The sequence below is a fragment of the Nomascus leucogenys genome, chromosome 17, assembly GCF_006542625.1.
Source record: "Nomascus leucogenys isolate Asia chromosome 17, Asia_NLE_v1, whole genome shotgun sequence".
Taxonomy (NCBI): domain Eukaryota; kingdom Metazoa; phylum Chordata; class Mammalia; order Primates; family Hylobatidae; genus Nomascus; species Nomascus leucogenys.
In genome coordinates, this window is record NC_044397.1 from 92,929,774 (window position 1) to 92,950,381 (window position 20,608).

The 20,608-nt window shown below is 47.8% G+C and overlaps 1 protein-coding gene across 2 annotated transcripts; it reads right to left on the minus strand.

Annotated features, from left to right (window-relative positions):
• Nucleotides 1-1,930: 1,930 nt before the first annotated feature.
• ZNF555 (zinc finger protein 555) lies at nucleotides 1,931-16,179 on the minus strand. 2 transcript variants are annotated; one of them, XM_030795852.1, is made up of 4 exons: nucleotides 16,039-16,170; nucleotides 5,658-5,784; nucleotides 4,435-4,618; nucleotides 1,931-3,716 (listed from the first exon to the last, which is right to left on the minus strand). In XM_030795852.1, the coding sequence occupies exons 1-4, from the start codon at nucleotides 16,039-16,041 to the stop codon at nucleotides 2,147-2,149; spliced, it is 1,884 nt and encodes a 627-aa protein (XP_030651712.1). In that variant the 5' UTR covers nucleotides 16,042-16,170; the 3' UTR covers nucleotides 1,931-2,146. The 2 variants fall into 2 exon arrangements, with proteins under 2 accessions (XP_030651712.1, XP_030651711.1); XM_030795851.1 differs by having other exon boundaries at nucleotides 2,062-3,719; nucleotides 16,039-16,179.
• Between the last annotated feature and the right edge of the window lie 4,429 nt (nucleotides 16,180-20,608).

Genomic DNA, 20,608 nt, shown 5'->3' on the forward strand with positions numbered 1-20,608 from the left:
GTAGCTGGGGTTACAGGCACTCACCACCATGCCTAGCTAATTTTTGTGTTTTTAGTAGAGACAGGGTTTCACCATGTTAACCAGGCTGGTCTCAAACTCCTGACCTCAAGTGATCTGCCCACCTCAGCCTCCCAAAGTGCAGGGATTACAGGCATGAGCTACTGTGCCCAGCTAAACAGAATATTTCTAAGAAATATCTAGAGAAGGTTTTCCTTGAAACAAAATCCACATTATTTTTAATGATACATAATCAAACCTCATAATTTAACCCATATCAAGAAACTGCCTTTAGTTCAGAGTAACAGAAATCTCCCTAAATCTAATATATGAGGAAGGTATTTGTTCTCACATAGGACTGGGTTGGCACACTTAAAAATGCAATAGGGTACAAAGTCCCATGTGTTGTTTTTCTTCTTTGACTGCAACACTGTGGCTTTCGTGGTGGAATCAGGATCACAGAGCCACTGGAAGTATTAAGATAACAAGGTGTTCACTATATAAATTAGACCCCATGCAAATATGTTAAGATCTACACGGCCGGGCACAGTGGCTCATGCTTGTAATCCCAGCACTTTGGGAGGCCGAGGCAGGCGAATCACGAGGTCAGGAGATCGAGACCACGGTGAAACTCCGTCTCTACTAAAAATACAAAAAATTAGCCGGGGGTGGTGGCAGGCGCCTGTAGTCCCAGCTACTCGGAGAGGCTGAGGCAGGAGAATGGCGTGAACCCGGGAGGCAGAGCTTGCAGTGAGCCGAGATTGAGCCACTGCACTCCAGTCTGGGTGAAAAAGCGAGACTCCGTCTCAAAAAAAAAAAAAAAAAAAAAAAAAAGATCTACAGAACGGGAGAATCAGAAGCTCAGAGATGGCCAAACAAGACAGTCTGAATCAGTGGTCAAGAGGTCATACAGGGTTTTGAGAAAAATCCAGACTGTAGGTGACTGACCACAAAGGCATATCCCTGATACCAAGTTAATGGAGATGTCTGAGGAAGACTACACCTCTGACACAATGGAAATCAAGCACCTCTGACACAATGGAAATCAAGCACTCAAGTGTTTCTCTTGATGGTACTCTTGATTGGCAGGAATAAGAATCTGGAAAATAAGCTGAAGGTTGATGTTCACGAAGCCCCTATGCATCTGTCCATCTCCATTTAATGTGACCCCAAAAGCTCAGCGATGACTTACGTCTTCACTTCTTCATTCTAAATTTCATTCAAGTTATGGCTATTGGTAAATTTGCACATGGAACCATAAAGGAAATGCATTCCAGCAAATGAAGTTCCTAACATTACCCACACTGACAACAATGCAGAAGAACCATCTGCAACTCTGGATTTCTGTCATATCACAAGTCAAAGTCTACTCTCCAATTTACAATCACAAGCAAAGACAAACAGCAAAGGGCAAACATTAAACATGACAATTCATTTGAGGCTATACTCCTTAAATAACTTTGCATAATTACAAAATTCTGCCAACTACTTCTTAGAAAATGGAATAAGGCTCCTCTGGCCAAACAATAAAAATACTCCCAGTAAGAAAGGTGGAAAATAAAATAGATAAGTGATATCCAATACCTGCCACACTAAGTCGGTTACAATTTAAGAAATGAAATAAAACTTTTTTTTTTTTTTTTTTTTTTTTTGAGACGGAGTCTCGCTCTGTCGCCCAGGCTGGAGTGCAGTGGCGCAATCTCAGCTCACTGCAAGCTCCGCCTCCTGGGTTCACGCCATTCTCCTGCCTCAGCCTCTCCGAGTAGCTGGGACTACAGGCGCCCACCACGCCCGGCTAATTTTTTTTTGTATTTTTAGTAGAGACGGGGTTTCACCGTGGTCTCGATCTCCTGACCTCGTGATCCACCCGCCTCGGCCTCCCAAAGTGCTGGGATTACAAGCGTGAGCCATCACGCCCGGCCTTGAAATAAAACTTGAACCTAGTTGCATATTAAAAATACACTTCAAATCATCCATGAGTCCAAAACACTCTAAGATGAAAGTTTTATTTACTGAATTGTAAGAAACTACCTGTTAAAATTCATGTAGGATAGCTAAGAGTACTTGGAGAATTATTTTTCACCTAAATGTTTATTTGCAAATGAACTACAGACACACTCCTTAAGTGTCCACTTTCAGGATAAGTAACTCATAAAGGCAACACCATATTTACAACTTTGATCAGATCTCTCTCCTGGTGTGACTTTTCTGAAGCACTGCACATGAATTCATTTGCAGGAGGATGTCCTACATTACACTTATACCGTTTTTCTGTAGTGTGTATTCTCACATGTCGCCTTAAGGATGAGGAACAATTGAATGCTTTCCCACAATGCTTACATTGATAAGGTTTCTCTCCAGTGTGCAGTCTCATATGTATTGGTAAAGACGATGGCCATTTGAAGACCTTCCCACATTCCTTACATTCATAGGGCTTCTCTACAGTGTGCGTTCTCACGTGTTGTTGCAAAAGTTCAGGCCAACTGAAAGCTTTCCCACACTGCTTGCATTCGTAGAGTTTCTCTGCGGTATGCCTTCTCATATGTTTTTGTAAGGATATGTGGCAATAGAAAGCTTTCCCACATAGCTTGCATTCATAGGATTTGTCTTCAGGGTGCATTCTCACATGTTCTCGAAAGCAAGCGGACAAGCTGAAGGCTTTCCCACACTGTTTACATTCATAGGGTTTCTCTCTAGTGTGTGTTCTCATATGTTTTCGTAAAGATATGGGCCAATTGAAAGTTTTCCCACATTGCTGGCACTCATAGGGTTTCTCTCCAGTGTGCACCCTCATGTGTCCTCGAAAGGAGGAGGGGTGACTGAATGCTTTCCCGCACTGGTTGCATTCATAGGGTTTCTCTCCACCATGAGTCCTTTCATGTCTTCGAAAGGACTGGGGATAAATGAAGGTTTTCCCACACTGTTTGCATTCGTAGGGTTTCTCTCCAGTGTGAATCCTTTCATGTCTTCGAAAGGACTGGAGATAAATGAAGGTTTTCCCACATTGTTTGCATTCGTAGGGTTTCTCTCCAGTGTGTGTTATCATATGTCTTCGAAAAGCCGAAGAATAACTGAAGGCTTCCCCACATTCTTTACATTTATGTGGCTTCTCTCCAGTGTGTGAAATCATATGTCTTCGAAACGTTGAGGAATAACTAAAGGCTTCCCCACATTCCTTACATTTATATGGCTTCTCGCCGGTGTGTGTTATTGTGTGTCTTCGAAACGTTGAGGAATAACTGAAAGCTTTCCCACATTCCTTACACTTATATGGCTTCTCTCCGGTGTGACTTCTGAGATGACTAGTAAGACTTGAGAAGTCAATAAAGGCTTTCCCACATTGCTTACATTCGTAGGTTTTCTCAGCAGTGTGAATCCTTACGTGCCGATTGAGGGAGGAAGTACGAGGAAAGGTTTTCCCACATAATTTACACACATAGGGTCTCTCTCCATTGTGGGTTCTCACATGCATTCTTAGGTGTGAATGACAACTGTAGGCCTGCCCACATTCCTGGCACTGATACGGTTTGTGTCCAGTGTGAACTGTGATGGGACTCTTGAGGGATGCACGGCGATGCATGAAGACTTTTCCGTACATGTTGTATTCATACTGTTTTACTCCAGGCGGAATTTTCTTGTACAGATTAAGATGTGGAATCTCGCTGAAGGCTCGTCCACATTGATCATTACTTTCACAGAGTCTCTCCAACACATGATTTCTACTAAAAATGAGAAGCATGTTATTGGTTTGATTAATAATGATTTGTTAGTATTTATTAGGATTAGGACTATCTCTTAACCATTTTCAGTGAAAGCATAGGTATTTCACCCCATGTGAACTGTCTGAAAATGAAATAAACTGAATGCCCTGGAAGACGGCTTGACCACTGCCATTATTAAAACAGTGTTTCTTATGTATAGGGTTTCTTTTTCTTTTTTTTTGAGACAGAGTCTTACTCTGTTACCCAGGCTAGAGTGCAGTGGTGCAGTCTCAGCTCACTGCAACCTCTGCTTCTGGGTTCATGCAATTCTGCCTCAGCCTCCCAAGTAGCTGGGATTACAGGCCTGTGGCACCATGCCCTGCTAATTTTTGTATTTTTAGTAGAGACAGGGTTTCACCATGTTGGCCAGGCTGGTCTCGAACTTCTGGCCTCAAGTGATTTGCCCACCTCAGCCTTCCGAAGTGCTAGGATTACAGGCGTGAGCCACTGTACCCGGCCTAGGGTTTCTTGATAATGGTTTCCATCTAAATTATGTTTCTAATGTCACTCACTGTCTATGTCACATTTAAAGAAATACTTTTTGTAAAAATTCTGTGGATTAAGCAAATTTGGAGCTAGGCTTGGATGAGTTTTCTGTTTGCTTGCTTTTTTAAAGTTTAATGACAGACTAAGATTCTCTCCTGAAATATTGTGTTCTCTTGCGAGTGCAGCTCACCTGAGATTTCTCCCCTGGTTTGTGGGATGATCTTCAATGCTAAGACTGTCCCAAATTTTTCCTAAAACAGAGGCCCAGGAAACATTTCTGGTGAATGTGGCTATTTTAGATTCCTTGGGTATTTTTTCTCCATAAATATCCTGCTGAGAAACTGACCCACTGGCCTTAAATTGAGTTTCATCATCTGAAACCAAAAAAACACACAAATCATATAAGAAGGCACTTGTTAGCAGAAAACGACACTGAGGAGTTTAGCTATCTCAGGACTTCATCAAACATAAAATGGTCAAAAAGGTAAGCAACTCAATAAACACAGTATTAGTAAGCATAGAAAAATTATTAAAAAAAAAAAAATCATGGCCAGGCACGGTGGCTCACACCTGTAATCCCAGCACTTTGGGAGGCTGAGGCAGGTGGATCATGAGGTCAGGAGTTCAAGAGCAGCCTGGCTGACATGGTGAAACCCCGCCTCTACTAAAAATACAAAAATTGGCCGGGCATGGTGGCGCTCGCCTCTAATCCCAGCTACTTGGGCGCCTGAGCCAGATAATCGCTTGAACCCAGGAGGCAGAGGTTGCAGTGAGTCGAGATCACACCACTGCACTCCAGCCTGGGCGACAGAGTGAGACTCCATCTCAAAAAAAAAAAAAATCAAATTTTCACTGGCTTGCACAAACAAATTTCACCAGGCCTATCAAAGCTATATCCACAATGACGACATGAAGGGCGCTTTCTCCACAAAAAGAAAAAGCTGAAATACAGATTCTCATTCTCATGGAAAAACATTACATTCTAGCTCTACGACACCTGTGACTATGTCTGTCTTTTTTTTTTTTTTTTTTTTTTTTTTTTTTGAGATGGAGTCTCGCTCTGTCACCCAGGCTGGAGTGCAGTGGCACGATCTCAGCTCACTGCAAGCTCTGCCTCCCAGGTTCACGCCATTCTCCTGCCTCAGCCTCCCCGAGTAGCTGGGACTACAGGTGCCCGCCACCACGCCCGGCTAATTTTTTGTATTTTTAGTAGAGACGGGCTTTCACCGTGGTCTCGATCTCCTGACCTCGTGATCCACCTGCCTCGGCCTCCCAAAGTGCTGGGATTACAAGCGCGAGCCACCGCGCCTGGCCGTCTGTCTTATTTACCAGTTTATTTACCAGGTCCGATGTGTAAGAAATACCTGTTCTCGAAGAATAACTACATGAAGGAAGGAATGATGTCATCCTTACCTACTGAGGCCAGGTTCTGAAAGGTCTCCAGCATCACATCTCTGTAGAGGTCCCTCTGAGCAGAATCCAGCAAAGCCCACTCCTCCAGGGTGAAGTCCACAGCCACATCCTCAAAGACCACTGAGTCCTAAAACATTTAACATATTTATGGGAGGATGGTGGAGACCGAGAGCCCAGGAGCATTGTAGTCAATTCGTATGCAGTTCAAACAAGATTCTGTGGTCCCCTTACATCTACCCTGTGCCTCAGTTGTCACACCTCTTCCTTCCTGTCTACACTCACGTCCTCATAGATTTCACAGGACCATTAACACACTGAATTTATCTCTATACTTTTACTGGGACCAACTGAAGACATTATTCTCTATCAAAAGGATTCAGACCACATTGGAGATATCAAACAAATCCTATATAAGTGAAACAAATATTTGTATTTTAAGACCATCAGTCCCTTGTCACACAAACCGTTTCAGCTCCTCCCCTGCTGCACACACCATCCTTCAGCACTACACAAAGAACAGGGTCAAAACTGAATGAAGTTTTACAGGATAAAAACACCGAAGGACTGGGAACATTCCCTTCTGTTTCCTTCACCAAACATCAGGCCCAGGGGCCTGAGGGGACTCAAGTTGCAACAAGGGCCAGGTAGCCATAGCATCTTAAAGAACTCCAGGTCCAACTGGCTGAATAAAAACATTCTTTTGAGAAGTATTGATTTTAACTTGGAAACTAGAAGTTATTGAGAAATTAGACCTTAGGAAAGAGGAAAAAGACACGAGAACGTAGACCTCCACACATTCCCTATACTTCGAGCCTCAGTAACGGAAGCCCAACAATTAATTCTGGGTTCTCTCTCTCACACGCTCTCTCTCTCTCTCTCTCATACACACAGGCACACTCACTCACTAAGTATACACAGAGTGGGGTGCACACAATGACAAAACAGCTCTTTTCACCAGAGCCAAAAGAAAATATTCCTGGGCCAAGTGTGGTGGCTCATGCCTGTTACCCCAGCACTTTGGAAGGCCTTGGTAGGCAGATCATTTGAGGTCAGGAGCTCAAAACCAGCCTGGCCAACATGGTGAAACCTCATCTCTATTGGAAAAAAAAAAAAAAAGCCGGGCATGGTGGTGCATGCCTGTAGTCCCAGCTACTTGGGAGGCTGAGGCACGAAAATTGCTTGAACCCAGGAGGCAGAGGTTGCAGTGCGCCAAGATCATGCCACTGCACTGCAGCCTGAGTGATAGAGCAGGACTCAGTCTCAAAAAAACAAAAGTATTATTGCTAATCTTAAGGATAAAGTTAAGAGTCCCACTTTACAAAGGAGTTACCTGAAGTCCAAACTATTTGACTACGAATTTTCTTTTTTTTTTTTTTGAGACGGAGTCTCGCTCTGTCGCCCAGGCTGGAGTGCAGTGGCGCAATCTCGGCTCACTGCAAGCTCCGCCTCCCGGGTTCACGCCATTCTCCTCCCTCAGCCTCTCCGAGTAGCTGGGACTACAGGCACCCGCCACCACGCCCGGCTAATTTTTTGTATTTTTAGTAGAGATGGGGTTTCATCGTGGTCTCGATCTCCTGACCTCGTGATCCGCCCGCCTCGGCCTCCCAAAGTGCTGGGATTACAAGCGTGAGCCACCGCGCCTGGCCAACTACGAATTTTCAATGGTTATAAAAGACACAATGGACTCAATAGTGCCTTTCTAGAAAATTCTGTGTCTCAAATTCCAGGAGGAAGTGATTCCCCACATATCACTCTAGAGGCTGCACTCTGAATTTCTCATTATTTGTATATTGCATATTGGGCACAGGTGCATGGAACCCCCAAGATGCACGGTTCCTTCAAACCTGCTTTCTGAGAAAGATCAACTCGCCATCTATGAGCAGGAGACAGACAAAATACTGTCACGCAGCAATTCTGATGCTAGAACACCCTACTCACAGAGCAGCAGAGTATCCACAGGAATGTCGTGCTGGCACGGGGAACGGTATGAGCTCCCTGGGTCAGCCTTAAGTGCTCATAGTGCAGTGTATTTGCAGTGTTTTTTTAATAATAAAGTTCCCATATGCAGAAAGAAGTTAACAGTGCGGGTCTTAGACTTTACCCTTAGAAAGGCTTTCTGGCAATGTTGCCCTTAGCTAGTGTCTGGGAACTTGGGTTTTGGGAAGGTTCACCCCACCCTAATTCAGATTACTCATGGTGCAAACACCACTGTTAATGCTGAACAGCTGCTTTCCTTCTGGAAATGGAATCTGTGTACATACCAGGCAGGGGATGCTTATGTGATCAGCCAGCAATAAAAATCCTGGGCACTGGCCAGACGCAGTGGCTCCCACCTGTCACCCTAGCACTTTGGGAGGCTGAGGCAGGCGGATCACTTGAGGTCAAGAGTTTGAGACCAGCCTGGCCAACATGGTGAAACCCCATCTCTACTAAAAATACAAAATTAGCCGGGCGTGGTGGCATGTGCATGTAATCCCAGCTATTTGGGAGGCTGAGGCACAAGAATAGCTTGAACAACCCAGGAGGTGGAGGTTGCAGTGAGCCAAGATCGTGCCACTGCACTACAGCCTGGGCAACAAGAGTAAGACTTCATCTAAAAAAAATCCTGGGTGGCCGGGCGTGGTGGCTCACGCCTGTAATCCCAGCACTTTGGGAGGCCAAGGCAGGCAGATCACGAGGTCAGGAGATTGAGACCATCCTGGCTAACACGGTGAAACCCCGTCTCTACTAAAAATAGAAAAAATTAGCTGGGCGTGGGCCAGGCACGGTGGCTCACATCTGTAATCCCAGCACTTTGGGAGGCCGAGGCGGGTGGATCACAAGGTCAGGAGATCGAGACCATGCTGCCTAACACGGTGAAACCCCGTCTCTACTAAAATACAAAAAATTAGCCAAGCGTGGTGGCGGGCGCCTGTAGTCCCAGCTACTCGGGAGGCTGAGGCAGGAGAATGGCGTGAACCTGGAAGGCAGAGCTTCCAGTGAGCTGGGATTGCGCCACTGCCCTCCAGCCTGGGCGACAGAGGGAGACTCCAGCTCAAAAAAAAAAAAAAAAAAAAAAAAAAAAAGAAAAAGAAAAAAAGAAAACAAAGAGCAGCCTTTTTGTTCTCTCCTCCAGGTAGGAGAAAGGGCCCCATGTTCTGAAAGGTAAGCTTTGGGTGAGGAAAATGGTAAAAGTTTGTGTTGCATTGGGAGGGAAAAGAAAGTTAATTCCCAAGGCTGGAGCACAATTTTAGGTAAACCCTGGGGAAGCAGGGGACACTCCATGCTTTAAAACCTGCTGCTGGTTTAAAAAAGGCTGGAGTGTTCCCTGCTTCCCCCTGGTTTACCTCCTGACCAGCCATGGTCTTCCCTGCTAGCATAATGCTAGCCCTGTAAATGCCGAACTGGCAGTGGTTTGTTGTGAAGTGGTCCCCCAGGAAGATATGTCCGTGTCCTAATTCCTGGTACCTGTGACTATAACCTTATTTGTAAATAGGGTCCTTGCAGATGTAATCAAGTAAAACGACATCACCTAATCCAATGGGCCCTACTCCAATATGACTGGTGTCTTTATTTTTTTATTTTTATTTTTTGCAGATTAAGGAACTTTATTAGCATCAGTTCAGCTAATAAATGCTGAAGGCAGGATTTGAACCTGCATCTACTATATTCCAAGGATTTTTTCTCCAATATTTTAACTGTGGTAAACACATATAACATACAATTTACCATCTTAGCCATTTTTTTTTATTGTACTTTAAGTTGTAGGGTACATGTGCACAACGTGCAGGTTAGTTCCATATGTATACATGTGCCATGTTGGTGTGCTGCTCCCAGTAACTCATTATTTAACATTAGGTATATCTCCAAATGCTATCCCTCCCCCCTCCCCCAACTGGTGTCTTTGTAAGAGGAAAATGTCACATGAAGACAGAAGCACACATGGAAGGTGGCCACGCGAAGATGGACGGAGAGACTGAATTATGGTGCCACAAGCAAAGGAACACCTGGGGCCACCAGAAGCTCTAAGAGATGAGGAATACTACCACATCGGCATGTGTGATAAAAATGAGAGAAAATGGTAAAAAAATCTTTGTCATTTTAAAAACACTACAGGGATCATCTCAATCAGTTTTTTGTTTTGTTTTGCTTTTTTTAAAGTGACAGACACAACTTCCTTCCTCTTTGCCCCTGGTGCATGGATTGGAATTTAAACTCTAAGTATTAGAAATAAGATTAGGTCTCCACAACTGGTTTTTACTATCATTTTTCCTATTGGAGGTTCAGGGAAAAGGGAAACAAATGAAAAGAGAAGCAATCTCTAAGTGCAGATATACTTTTGGAATTTGAAGTAGTAGTTTCTAGTTTGTTAATACGCTCTTATGAAAATCTATTTCTGACAACCTCAAGAGTTGATGGTTTTCAAACCAGATGTGCATATTTTTAACTGGGTCAATTTGGACTCTAAGATTCATGAAACCAAAAGGGCTTAGGTAATTCTTGCTTGCAACTTGATCTTGGAACACAGCTGGCCAACCCGGCAATACCTAGGCTTTACTGCTGCAGAAGAAAAGCCTTCAGTGTTTTATAGAATTCTGAACTCAGATCCCAACTGCGTGGACTTGACTCTAAGCTAAAACCTAACACTGCCCACTGCTAATTCATCCTCACTATGTCCACTGCTAACTCAGCCTTCACTATGCTGACCTGACAGCAGGGCTAGGCTCAATGAACACGACTCTAATTCAGGAAACACTGCAGAGTTAGACACTCCCGGGGAAGGCCCTGAACTATGAAAAACATCAGGGGTGCTGGCTGGTCCATGTGGCTCACTCACAGTTGCCCACAGTGAAGGACTGGCTTGACCTTGGTTGGAACTGTCTGAAATCAAGCTGCTCTTTTCAAAGCTGAGACTGAAACGCTCCCCTCTTCCTGAAGGAAGTGTCACATGCAGCTGTGAGTGCTCTGAATTCACTCTTCCTGAAGGAAGTGTCACATGCAGCTGTGAGTGCTCTGAATTCACTCTTCCTGAAGGAAGTGTCGCATGCAGCTGTGAGTGCTCTGAATTCAGGTTGGCCACGAAGCCTCCGATCACACCTGACAACGCTGAGACAGCAGCAAGTGGCCCCAGTTCCTGAACTTTCCACAAAGGACACCTCCAGGTGTCGTCCATACTGGAGAGGTCAATGAACCAGTATCACAGACGTGCAAAACTGCTTGAAAATGATGCCTCGGGCAGAGCCTCTGAAACTGAGGACTAAACTGAATTAATCGGCCTACACTGAGAACCCTAGGACAGGAGGCCCACAGTGGGAGGTCACACGGGGGGCCCTGCTAACCCAACTGCCTGACCAATGTTTTTTTTTTGTTTTTTTTTTTGTTTTTTTTTTGAGACGGAGTCTTTCTCTGTTGCCCAGGCTGGAATGCAGTGGCGCAATCTCGGCTCACCGCAACCTCCACCTCCTGGGTTCACGCCATTCTCCTGCCTCAGCCTCCCGAGTAGCTGGGACTACAGGCGCCCGCCACCACGCCAGGCTCATTTTTTGTATTTTTAGTAGAAATGGGGTTTCACCGTGTTAGCCAGGATGGTCTCCATCTCCTGACCTCGTGATCCGCCCGCCTCCGCCTCCCAAAGTGCTGGGATTACAGGCGTGAGCCACCGCGCCCGGCCAGCCTGACCATGTTAAGTCCTGCTTGGGGTGTCCCAACCATTGCAAACAATGTGTTTCCAAGGGGACTGACTAGCTGTCCCCTCGGGGGTTGGACTTATTTTGTACTTACCCTGGCACTCAGGGCAATGCCTTGTCCCTGGAAGACACCCAGGTCTAAGTTTGACTTACTGGCCAGAGTTATGCTGTGCAGGAATTGGTGCCTCTCTCCAGTAAAAAATAGTAACGGGGGCAGGAAGAGAATAATACAGAAACTTAATAAGCCACCTGGCTTTCTAAGACCTTTGTGGTCCAAGCATATGAAAAAATGCTCAACACCACTAATCATCAGAGAAATGCAAATAAAAAGCACAAAAAGATACCATCTCGGCCGGGTGCGGTGGCTCACGCCTGTAATCCCAGCACTTTGGGAGGCCGAGGCGGGCGGATCACGAGGTCAGGAGATCGAGACCATCCTGGCTAACACGGTGAAACCCGTCTCTACTAAAAATACAAAAAAAAAAAAAATTAGCCGGGCGAGGTGGCGGGCGCCTGTAGTCCCAGCTACGTGAGAGGCTGAGGCAGGAGAATGGCGTGAACCCCGGGGGGCAGAGCCTGTAGTGAGCCGTGATCGCGCCACTGCACTCCAGCCTGGGTGAAGAGCGAGACTCCTTCTCAAAAAACAAAAACAAAAACAAAAACAACAACAAAAAAAAGATACCATCTCACACCAGTCAGAATGGCTGTTATTAAAAAGTTAAAAAATAACAGATGTTGGCAGGGCTGTTAAAGGGAATGCTTATACATGGTTGGAGGGAATGTAAATTAGTACAACCTCTATGAAAAACAGTATGGAGATTTCTCAAAGAACTAAAAACAGAACCACCATTCAACCCAGCAATCCCACCACTGGGCACCTACTCAAAGGAAAAGAAATCATTCTACCAAAAACACACCACTTGTGTGTTCACTGCAGCAGCATTCACAATAGCAAAGACATGGAATCAACCTAGGTGACCACGGACAGTGGACTAAAGAAGATGTGGTCCACCTACACCATGGAATACTACGCAGCCATAAAAAAGAACGAAATCATGTCCTTTGAAGCAACATGGATGCAGCTGGAGGCCATTATCCTCAGCAAACTAATGCAGAAACAGAAAACCAAACATGGCATGTTCTTACTTAGAAGTGGGAAGTAAATCTTGGGTACACATGGACATAAAACTGGAAACAATAGATGCTGGGGATTCCAAATGGAGGGACAGAGCGGGAAAGGGCTGACAAACTTCCTCACGGCTACCATGTCCACTATCTGGGTGACAAGCTCAATGGAAGCCCAAATCTCAGCATCATAAAATATTCCCTTGTAACCTACACATGTGCCCCATGAATCTGAAATAAAAATGGAAATTAAAAAAATAATAATTCCATTGCAGCCAATGGAATTTACCTTAACTGGCTAAGTCCAGGAGCCCTAAACAGCACAAGTGAAATCATTACTGCAGTGTGGTCTCATCCTACTTCATAGGGGCCTTCCATAATAATTCTGTGGTAAAGACACCTGTCCAGTGGCCTGGTGGGGGGCACTGCAGGAAGAGCCAACCCAAAGGCCTGAGGGCCCCTGACCTTAGAAAGTCCTGCCTGCAAAAGTTGGCCCTTGGCTGGCATAAGTGAGCCTGGATTTGGGGAGGGTTCTCATCCCAATAGAGGAGTTGCTTTCTGTGCTGAAACTGTTTATGCAATAATGTGTTTACCCTAAAGATGTGCTTTCCTCCTGGGTGTCTGAAATCTTGGCACAGCCAGGCACAGGGTACCTCTGTGACCAGCCGCCAATTTTAAAACACCCTGGTTGGGGGCATGGTGGTTCACATCCCAGCACTCTGGGAGGCTGAGGCGGGCGGGCCACCTGAGGTCAGGAGTTCGAGACCAGCCTGGCCAACATGGCAAAACCCTGTATATGCTAGAAATACATAAAAATGGCCAGGTGCAGTGGCTCGCGCCTATAATCCCAGCACTTTGGGAAGCTGAGGCGGGCAGATCAACTGAGGTCAGGAGTTCGAGACCAGCCTGGCCAATATGGTGAAACCCCGTTTCTACTAAAAATACAAAAATTAGCCAGGCGTGGTGGCGGGCACCTGTAATCCCAGCTACTCAGGAGGCTGAGGCAGGAGAATTGCTTGAACCCGGGAGATGGAGGTTGCAGTGAGCCAAGTTCCTGCCATTGTACTCCAGCCTGGGTGAAAATTCCTCTTAAAAAAAAAAAGAGAGAGAGAGAGAAAGGAAAGAAAGAGAGAGAAAGAAAAGAAAAGATAGATTAGGCAGGCGTGGTGGCAGGTGCCTGTAGTCCCAGCTACTTGACAGGCTGAGGCAGCAGAATTGCTTGAACCCAGTAGGCAGAGATTGCAGTGAGCCGAGACAGCACCACTGCATTCCAGCCTGGGCAATACAGTGAGACCCTGTCACGAAACAAAACGAAACAAAACAAAACAAACAAAGGAACACAGCCCTGAGGCAGCCCCTGTGTTTGGGGAAATCTGATCACTGCCAGGGCCGGCAATGCAGATGATGAACACTTTAATATATGGAGCTGGGACAAATTGTCATCTAAACAAGAAAAATATCTTGTATTCTACCTATTTCAGGAACAACAAAAAATGTATTATAGAATTAAGGAATGGGTACTGCAGTATTGGAAGCAGAACAGAATCATCCACTGTCAAAAATTCTCTACCGTGTCAAGGAGAATAACATATTTTGGTAAATTTTTATAATTTATCTGCAACATGTTTCGTGGCAATGTATTCATTTTTCTGCACCTGTGGTGGAAAGGAGATTTTTCTCTATTTCTCTGAGACTTCTCCCCAGTAACATTTTGAAGTCTGGAATCCTATTTGTTGTCATTCAAAAGAAAAGAACAAGGCTGGTCGAGGCGGGAGAATCACCTGAGCTCAGGAGTTCGATACCAGCCTGGGTAAGAAAGTGAGACGCCATCCCTAAAAAACAAAAAAATACAAAAACTTAGCCAGGCATGGTGGCACACACCTGGAGTCCCTGTATTCAGGAGGCTGAGGCAGGAAGATCGCTTGAGCCCAGGAGGCGGAGGCTGCAGTGAGCTGTGATCGCACCGCTGCACTCCAGCATGGGCAACAGAGCTCTCAAAAAAATAGTAGTAGTAAAAGAAAAAAGAAAATAACAGATCTGAGAAACTACACACACTCCAGGGAATGTTTAACAAATGGAATGTAAGACAAAGACTTTAATTTTTTTCCTGAAATTCACCCCGTTGGAAAACCCAGGCTGGAGTGCAATGGCGCGTTCTCAGCTCACCGCCACCTCCGCCTTCCGCGTTCAAGTGATTTTCCCACCTCAGCCTCCCGAGTAGCTGGGACTACAGGCACCCGCCACCGAGCCCGGCCTGATTTTTGTATTTCTAATAGAGATGGGGTTTCTCCACGTTGGACAGGCCGGTCCCCAACTCCTGACCTCAAGTAATCTGCTCACCTCGGCCTCCCAAAGTGCTGGGATTACAGGCGTGAGCCACCGCGCCCAGCCTGGAAATATTTTACCTTCCAACTTCTACTAATTAAATGTACGTTTCACTTACTAAAAAATGCTGACTCGAAAAAGTGAAAATCTTTTTCACAGTGACAAACCCAGGGAGGGGTCAAGTCTGGCCAGGCTACCACGAGGGACGCCCTCTCACCCTCAACTCAGGTGTTCCCTCAGCAAAGAATCCCATTGCTAGGACTCAAAACAGATCTGAGAAAGTTCCTGAAATCCACACTTTCTAGGGAACCGTGAAAGAATATATTTCCGTGGTTTTAGCCCCCTCGTTTGCAGTCAGTTGCTACAGCAGTCCGAGGACATTAATACACCAGCCTCCCGGGCGTCCCCACTGTGGGTCTGCGAGCGTTTGCTTTTGGGGTCCTCGCTCTCTCTTGTTTCTCTAGTCTTTTCAGTTACATTTCTTCCTTGTGTGTGAGAACCCAGGGACCAGGAACCCTTTTTTTTTTTTACCCCTTACCTACCCCAGGCATCTTGGGGTCAGAGGGGACAAGAAGTCCTCAAGAAGGAAAACCGGGACTCAGGGGAGGAAATCCCGCACGCCCCCAGGGGCTGCCTTTGCAGGTGGCGGCGTCAGAGACGCCCCTCATCTGCTCCCTCCGAGGCCCCACCGCTCCCGGGCTGTCCCGGGAGGAGCCCGGGGTCCCCCAGAGACCGCGGCCGGGGGCGCGGGGCCTCCAAGGAGCTGAGTCGCGGGAGCGCGGACGGAGGCGGCACCCACCAGGGACCCGCACCCTAGGAGGCACCGCGGCGTCGGCCCCAGGGCGGGTCCCGGGGCAGCCTGGACCGCACCGCGGGGTCGGGCGACTCTGCCTCCCGCGGCCCGGGGGTCCCGAAGCCGCAGCCAAACCTCAGAGGCGTCGCGGCCCCGGGCGGGGCGTGAGGGGTCGGGAGCGCAGGGACGCGGGGGCCCCGAGACGACAGGGACGGAGTCGGGCTCCCGGCGCCGCTCCCCGCTTTGCAGCCTTGGGGCCAGAGGTGGGCGGGGATCCGGAGTTCGGAGCGCCCTAGCTGCGGCCTCAGCGCGGGAGGCGGGGCCGGGCGGGACCCCCGGGGCCCAGGCTCCCGTCCTGCTCCGCCCTCGCCCGGGCCGACCCCAGCGTCCCTCAGCTCCCCCCAGCCGCGGTCTCGGGCGGTCGCCGATTCCTGCCGCCCCGCACCGGGATCCTCTCCTGCGCCACACTCACCATGTCCCGGGGCGATTTCTCCGCTACCGGCGCAGGTGAGCGCGACAGGAACCGGGTCGCCGGGTACCGCTAGAGGCAGGCGGGGCACTCACGGCTAGGACGGAGACGTCCCGTCCCAGGGGCCTGATTGGACAGAGCTCGGGAAGCTGCGCTTCTGATTGGACAGTGCTGCCAACGTCGGCGACTCTGATTGGAGAATTTCCCGGTCCGTCCCCTGGCGCTGTAAATCGGGCAGTTCCGCGGATTCCGATTGGGCGTCCCTGATTGGATACTTTTCTCGGCCCCGCCCCCGCCAGTCCTGATTGGATAGTTCCCTAGGCCCACCCCCTGCCGCCTGAGTGACGGGAGCGACGCGAACACGCGTGGCTGTCCCGCCCTGCGGGGACACTGGCTTCTGGGCGAACTGGTTTCAGCCTGGGGCGGAATCGCCCTCTCCCCGCAGCTCGGGCGCCCCGCCCGCGTCCTCCCCCGGGACGGGCGTGGGAACTCCACACTAATTTCCCCACGAGGCGACCCCTTGTCCGGACAGGAGGTGGAGGGCCAGCGGGCGGCCTGGGCCTGGCAGGGCCAGCGGGGGCTGGGCGCCGGGTCCGTAGGGCCAAGACCTACGTGGGGGCGGGACCTGCAGACGTGACATCATCGCGCTGTCCCGCGTGGGCGCGGACGCCATGGAGACCCCGCCCAGGGGGCTGCGGATCCGGAGATCCGGCTTGGGGGAGGCCGAACCCGAAGCCTGGCAGTGGGCAGGAGCTTTGCTCAAATCAACCAGAATATATAAGATGTTCATTAAAACCCTCAGACTTGGCCGGGCGCAGTGGCTCACGCCTGTAATCCCAGCACTTTGGGAGACCGAGGTGGACGGATCATCTGAGTTCAGGACTTTGAGACCGTCGTGGCCAATATGGTGAAACCCTGTCTCTACTAAAAATACAAAAATCAGCCCGGCGTTGTGCGGGGCGCCTGTAATCTCAGCTACTGGGGATGCTGGGGCAGAATTGGTTGAACCCGAGAGGTGGAGGTTGTAATGACCCGAGATCGCCCCACTGCAGTCTAGCCTGGGCGACAGAGTGAGACTCCATATTAAAAAACAAAAAAACTCTCAAGTTCATATTTTAAAGTGTAAGGAAAATTTTTTCAGATCATTTTTTTAAGTACATCCCCAATTTGGAAGATTGAAAAGCTGGCCGGGCGCGGTGGCTCACGCCTGTAATCCCAGCACTTTGGGAGGCCAAGGTGGGCAGATCACCTGAGGTCAGGAGTTCGAGGCCAGCCTGCCCAACATGGCAAAACCCTGTCACTACTAAAAATACAAAATTAACCCGGCGTGGTGGCGCACACCTGTAATCCCAGCTAGGGAGGCTGAGGCAAGAGAATTGCTTGAGGCCGGGCACGGTGGCTCACGCCGGTAATCCCAGCATTTTGGGAGGCCAAGGTGGGCGGATCACGAGGTCAGGAGATCCAGACCATCCTGGCTAACACGGTGAAACCCTGTCTCTACTAAAAAATACAAAAAAAAAATAGCCAGGCATGGTGGCGGGCGCCTGTAGTCCCAGCTACTCAGGAGGCTGAGGCGGGAGAATGGAGTGAACCCGGGAGGCGGAGGTTGCAGTGAGCCGAGATCATGCCACGGCACTCCACCACTCCAGCCTGGGCGACAGAGCAAAACTCCGTCTCAAAAAAAAAAAAAAAAAAACGACAACAACAACAAAAAGAATCGCTTGAACCCAGGGAGGCAGAGGTTGCAGCAGTGAGTTGAGATCATTCCACTGCACTCCAGCCTGGGGGACACAGCAAGACTCTGTCTCAAAAAAAAATAAGTCTATGATATTGCACAATAATAGGAATGTATCTAACACCACTGAACTTGACTTAAAAATGATGAACATGGTAAATTTTTGTTATTTGTATTTTACTACAACTTTTAGATGTTATATTTAAAACAGAAAAGGCTATATTTCTAAGGATATTGAATCCCTATTTTAACTGACATAAGAAAAACACGCAAAAGTTTAAATGAATTGGATTGAACCTTAGGAGGGAACTGTTTTTTTTTTTTAATTTTTGGTTTTTTCAGTCTTGCTCTGTCACCCAGGCTGGAGTGCAATGGCAGCCTCCCGACTCACTGCAAACTCCACCTCCCAGGTTCAAGTGATTATCGTGCCTCACAGCCTTCCGAGTAGGCGGGACTACAGACCTGCCCCACCACAGCCAGCTAATTTTTTTTTTTTTTTTTTTTTTTTTTTTTTTTTTTTTTTTGAGATGCAGTTTCGCTCTTGTTGCCCATGCTGGAGTGCAATGGCAAGATCTCGGCTCACCCACAACCTCTGCCTCCCAGGTTCAAGCGATTCTCCTGGTTGAGCTTCCCGAGTAGCTGGGACTACAGGCACCTGGCCATCACGCCTGGCTAATTTTGTATTTTTAGTAGAGACGGGGTTTCTCTGTGTTGGTCGGGCTGGTCTCGAACTCCCAAACTCATGTGATCCGCCCGCCTCGGCCTCCCAAAGTGCTGGGATTACAGGTGTGAGCCACCATGCCCGGCCTACTAATTTTTATTTTTTTAGTAGAGATGGGGTTTCACCATGTTGGCCGGGCTGGTCTCAAACTCCTGACCTCAGGTGATCCACCCGCCGCGGACTTGCAAAGTGCTTGGATTACAGGTGTGAGCCACCACACCCAGCCTTAATTTTTTTTTAAAAAAAGGAAAAACGATTGTGATAGGCCTGAAAACACTGAATACACTTAATAGATGGGCTGAAAACCAAACACAGTTAATGGTTATTCATTTCGGAAAACCCCATAGCTTAAGTGGTTGTTCAAACTCTGATACTGACATTTCATTTAGAAACAATTTTTTAAATTTATTTTTATCTTTCCTAGGAAGGTTTTACACACTTTTATAAAAATTAATGTTTAGAGGATTGACATAGGAAAGCAGCTTCCAGTTAAAAATAAATTAACGTGCCTGGGCTCGGTGGCTCACGCCTCTAATCCCAGCACTTTGGGAGGTTGAGGTGGGTGGATAACTTGAGGTGAGGAGTTCGAGACCAGCCTGGCCAACATGGTGAAACCCCCATCTCTAATAAAAATACAAAAAAAATTAGCCGGGCCTGGTGGCGCATGCCTGTAGTCCCAGCTGCTTGGGAGCTGAGGCAGGAGAATCGCTTGAACCCAGAGGCAGAGGTTGCAGTGCGCCGAAATCTCACCATTGCACTCCAGCCTGGGCAACACAGTGAGACTCCATCTCAAAAAATAAAATATAATTGCTGGAGGGAGATAACAAGACTGAAAACAGTACAGTCAGGAGACTTCTAAGTCAAACCCTTCTCAAGAATATGCTGAAAGCTATAGATGCTTTCCCCAAAAAAACACATCAGTGCACCAGCACACACTTTGCATCCAGTTCAAAGTTGTTCACAGAGCTCCTAAAGAAACTTACTCATCAACCCAATAGGGTCTAGACTGACCATGGATCAAGGGTCTCTAAGGAAAAGCAATGTGTTCCATTTGGGCAAAAGGAGATCTGATGGGCAACCTCCCTCATTAGCTCAAGGAAAAAGGGAAGATTCACAGGAAAGTTAGCTGACTCCTAAGAGAAAATTTGTAACATTTTTTTGAGACAGGGTCTTGCTCTGTCACTCAGGCTGCAGTACGGTGGTGTGCTCACAGCTCACTGCAGCCTCAGCCTCCTGGGCTCAAGCGGTCCTTCCACCTCAGCCCCCAGAGTAGCTGGGACTACAGGCGTGAGCCACCATGCCTGGCTAATGTTTGTATTTTTTGCAGAGACAGGGTCTAGGTTGCCCAGGCTGGTTTTGAACACCTGGGCTCAAGTGATCCTCCCACCTCAGGCTCCCAAAATACTGGGATTACAGTTGTGAGCCACTACACCCAGCTTTCCAAGAGAACATTTGGAAAACAGTTCCTGACCTGTCAAATGAGGTGTTGGCTTTGTACAGGGTGCTCAAGGTCAAATCCAGAGTCCATTACTTTTTTTTTTTTTTTTGAGACGGAGTCTCACTGTCACCCAGGCTAGAGTGCAATGGCACCATCTCGGCTCACTGCAACCTCAGCTATTCTCATGCCACAGCCTCCTGAATAGCTGGGCCTAGAGGCATGCACCACCACGCCCAGATTTTTTTTTTTTTTTTGAGACAGTTTCACTCTTGTTGCCCAGAGCTGGAGTGTAATGGTGCTGTCCCGGCTCACAGCAACCTCCACCTCCCGGGTTCAAGCGATCCTCCTGCCTCAGCCTCCCGAGTTGCTGGGATTACAGGCATGCACCACCATGCCCGGCTAATTTTGTACTTTTAGTAGAGACGGGGTTTCTCCATGTTGGTCAGGCTGGTCTCGAACTCCTGACCTCAGGTGATCCGCCCATCTCAGCCTCCCTAATTTTTGTATTTTTTGGTAGAGATGGGGCTTCACCATGTTGGCCAGGCTGGTCTCGAACTCCTGACCTCATGATCCACCCACCTCAGCCTCTCAAAGTGCAGGGATCACAGGTGTGAGCCACCGCGCCCAGCCCAGATTCCACTACTTTCTAATTGTGTGACCTTGAGCAAATTATTTCTGT

What these genes read in the sequence shown, in the direction of transcription:
- ZNF555 (XM_030795851.1), bottom strand. An exon ending in TCAGAACCTGGCCTCAGTAG is followed by an intron (nt 4,619 to 5,657) that starts GTAAGGATGACA and finishes TTTTGGTTTCAG; the next exon opens with ATGATGAAACTCAATTTAAG. An exon ending in AACCAGGGGAGAAATCTCAG is followed by an intron (nt 3,720 to 4,434) that starts GTGAGCTGCACT and finishes TCTCATTTTTAG; the next exon opens with TAGAAATCATGTGTTGGAGA.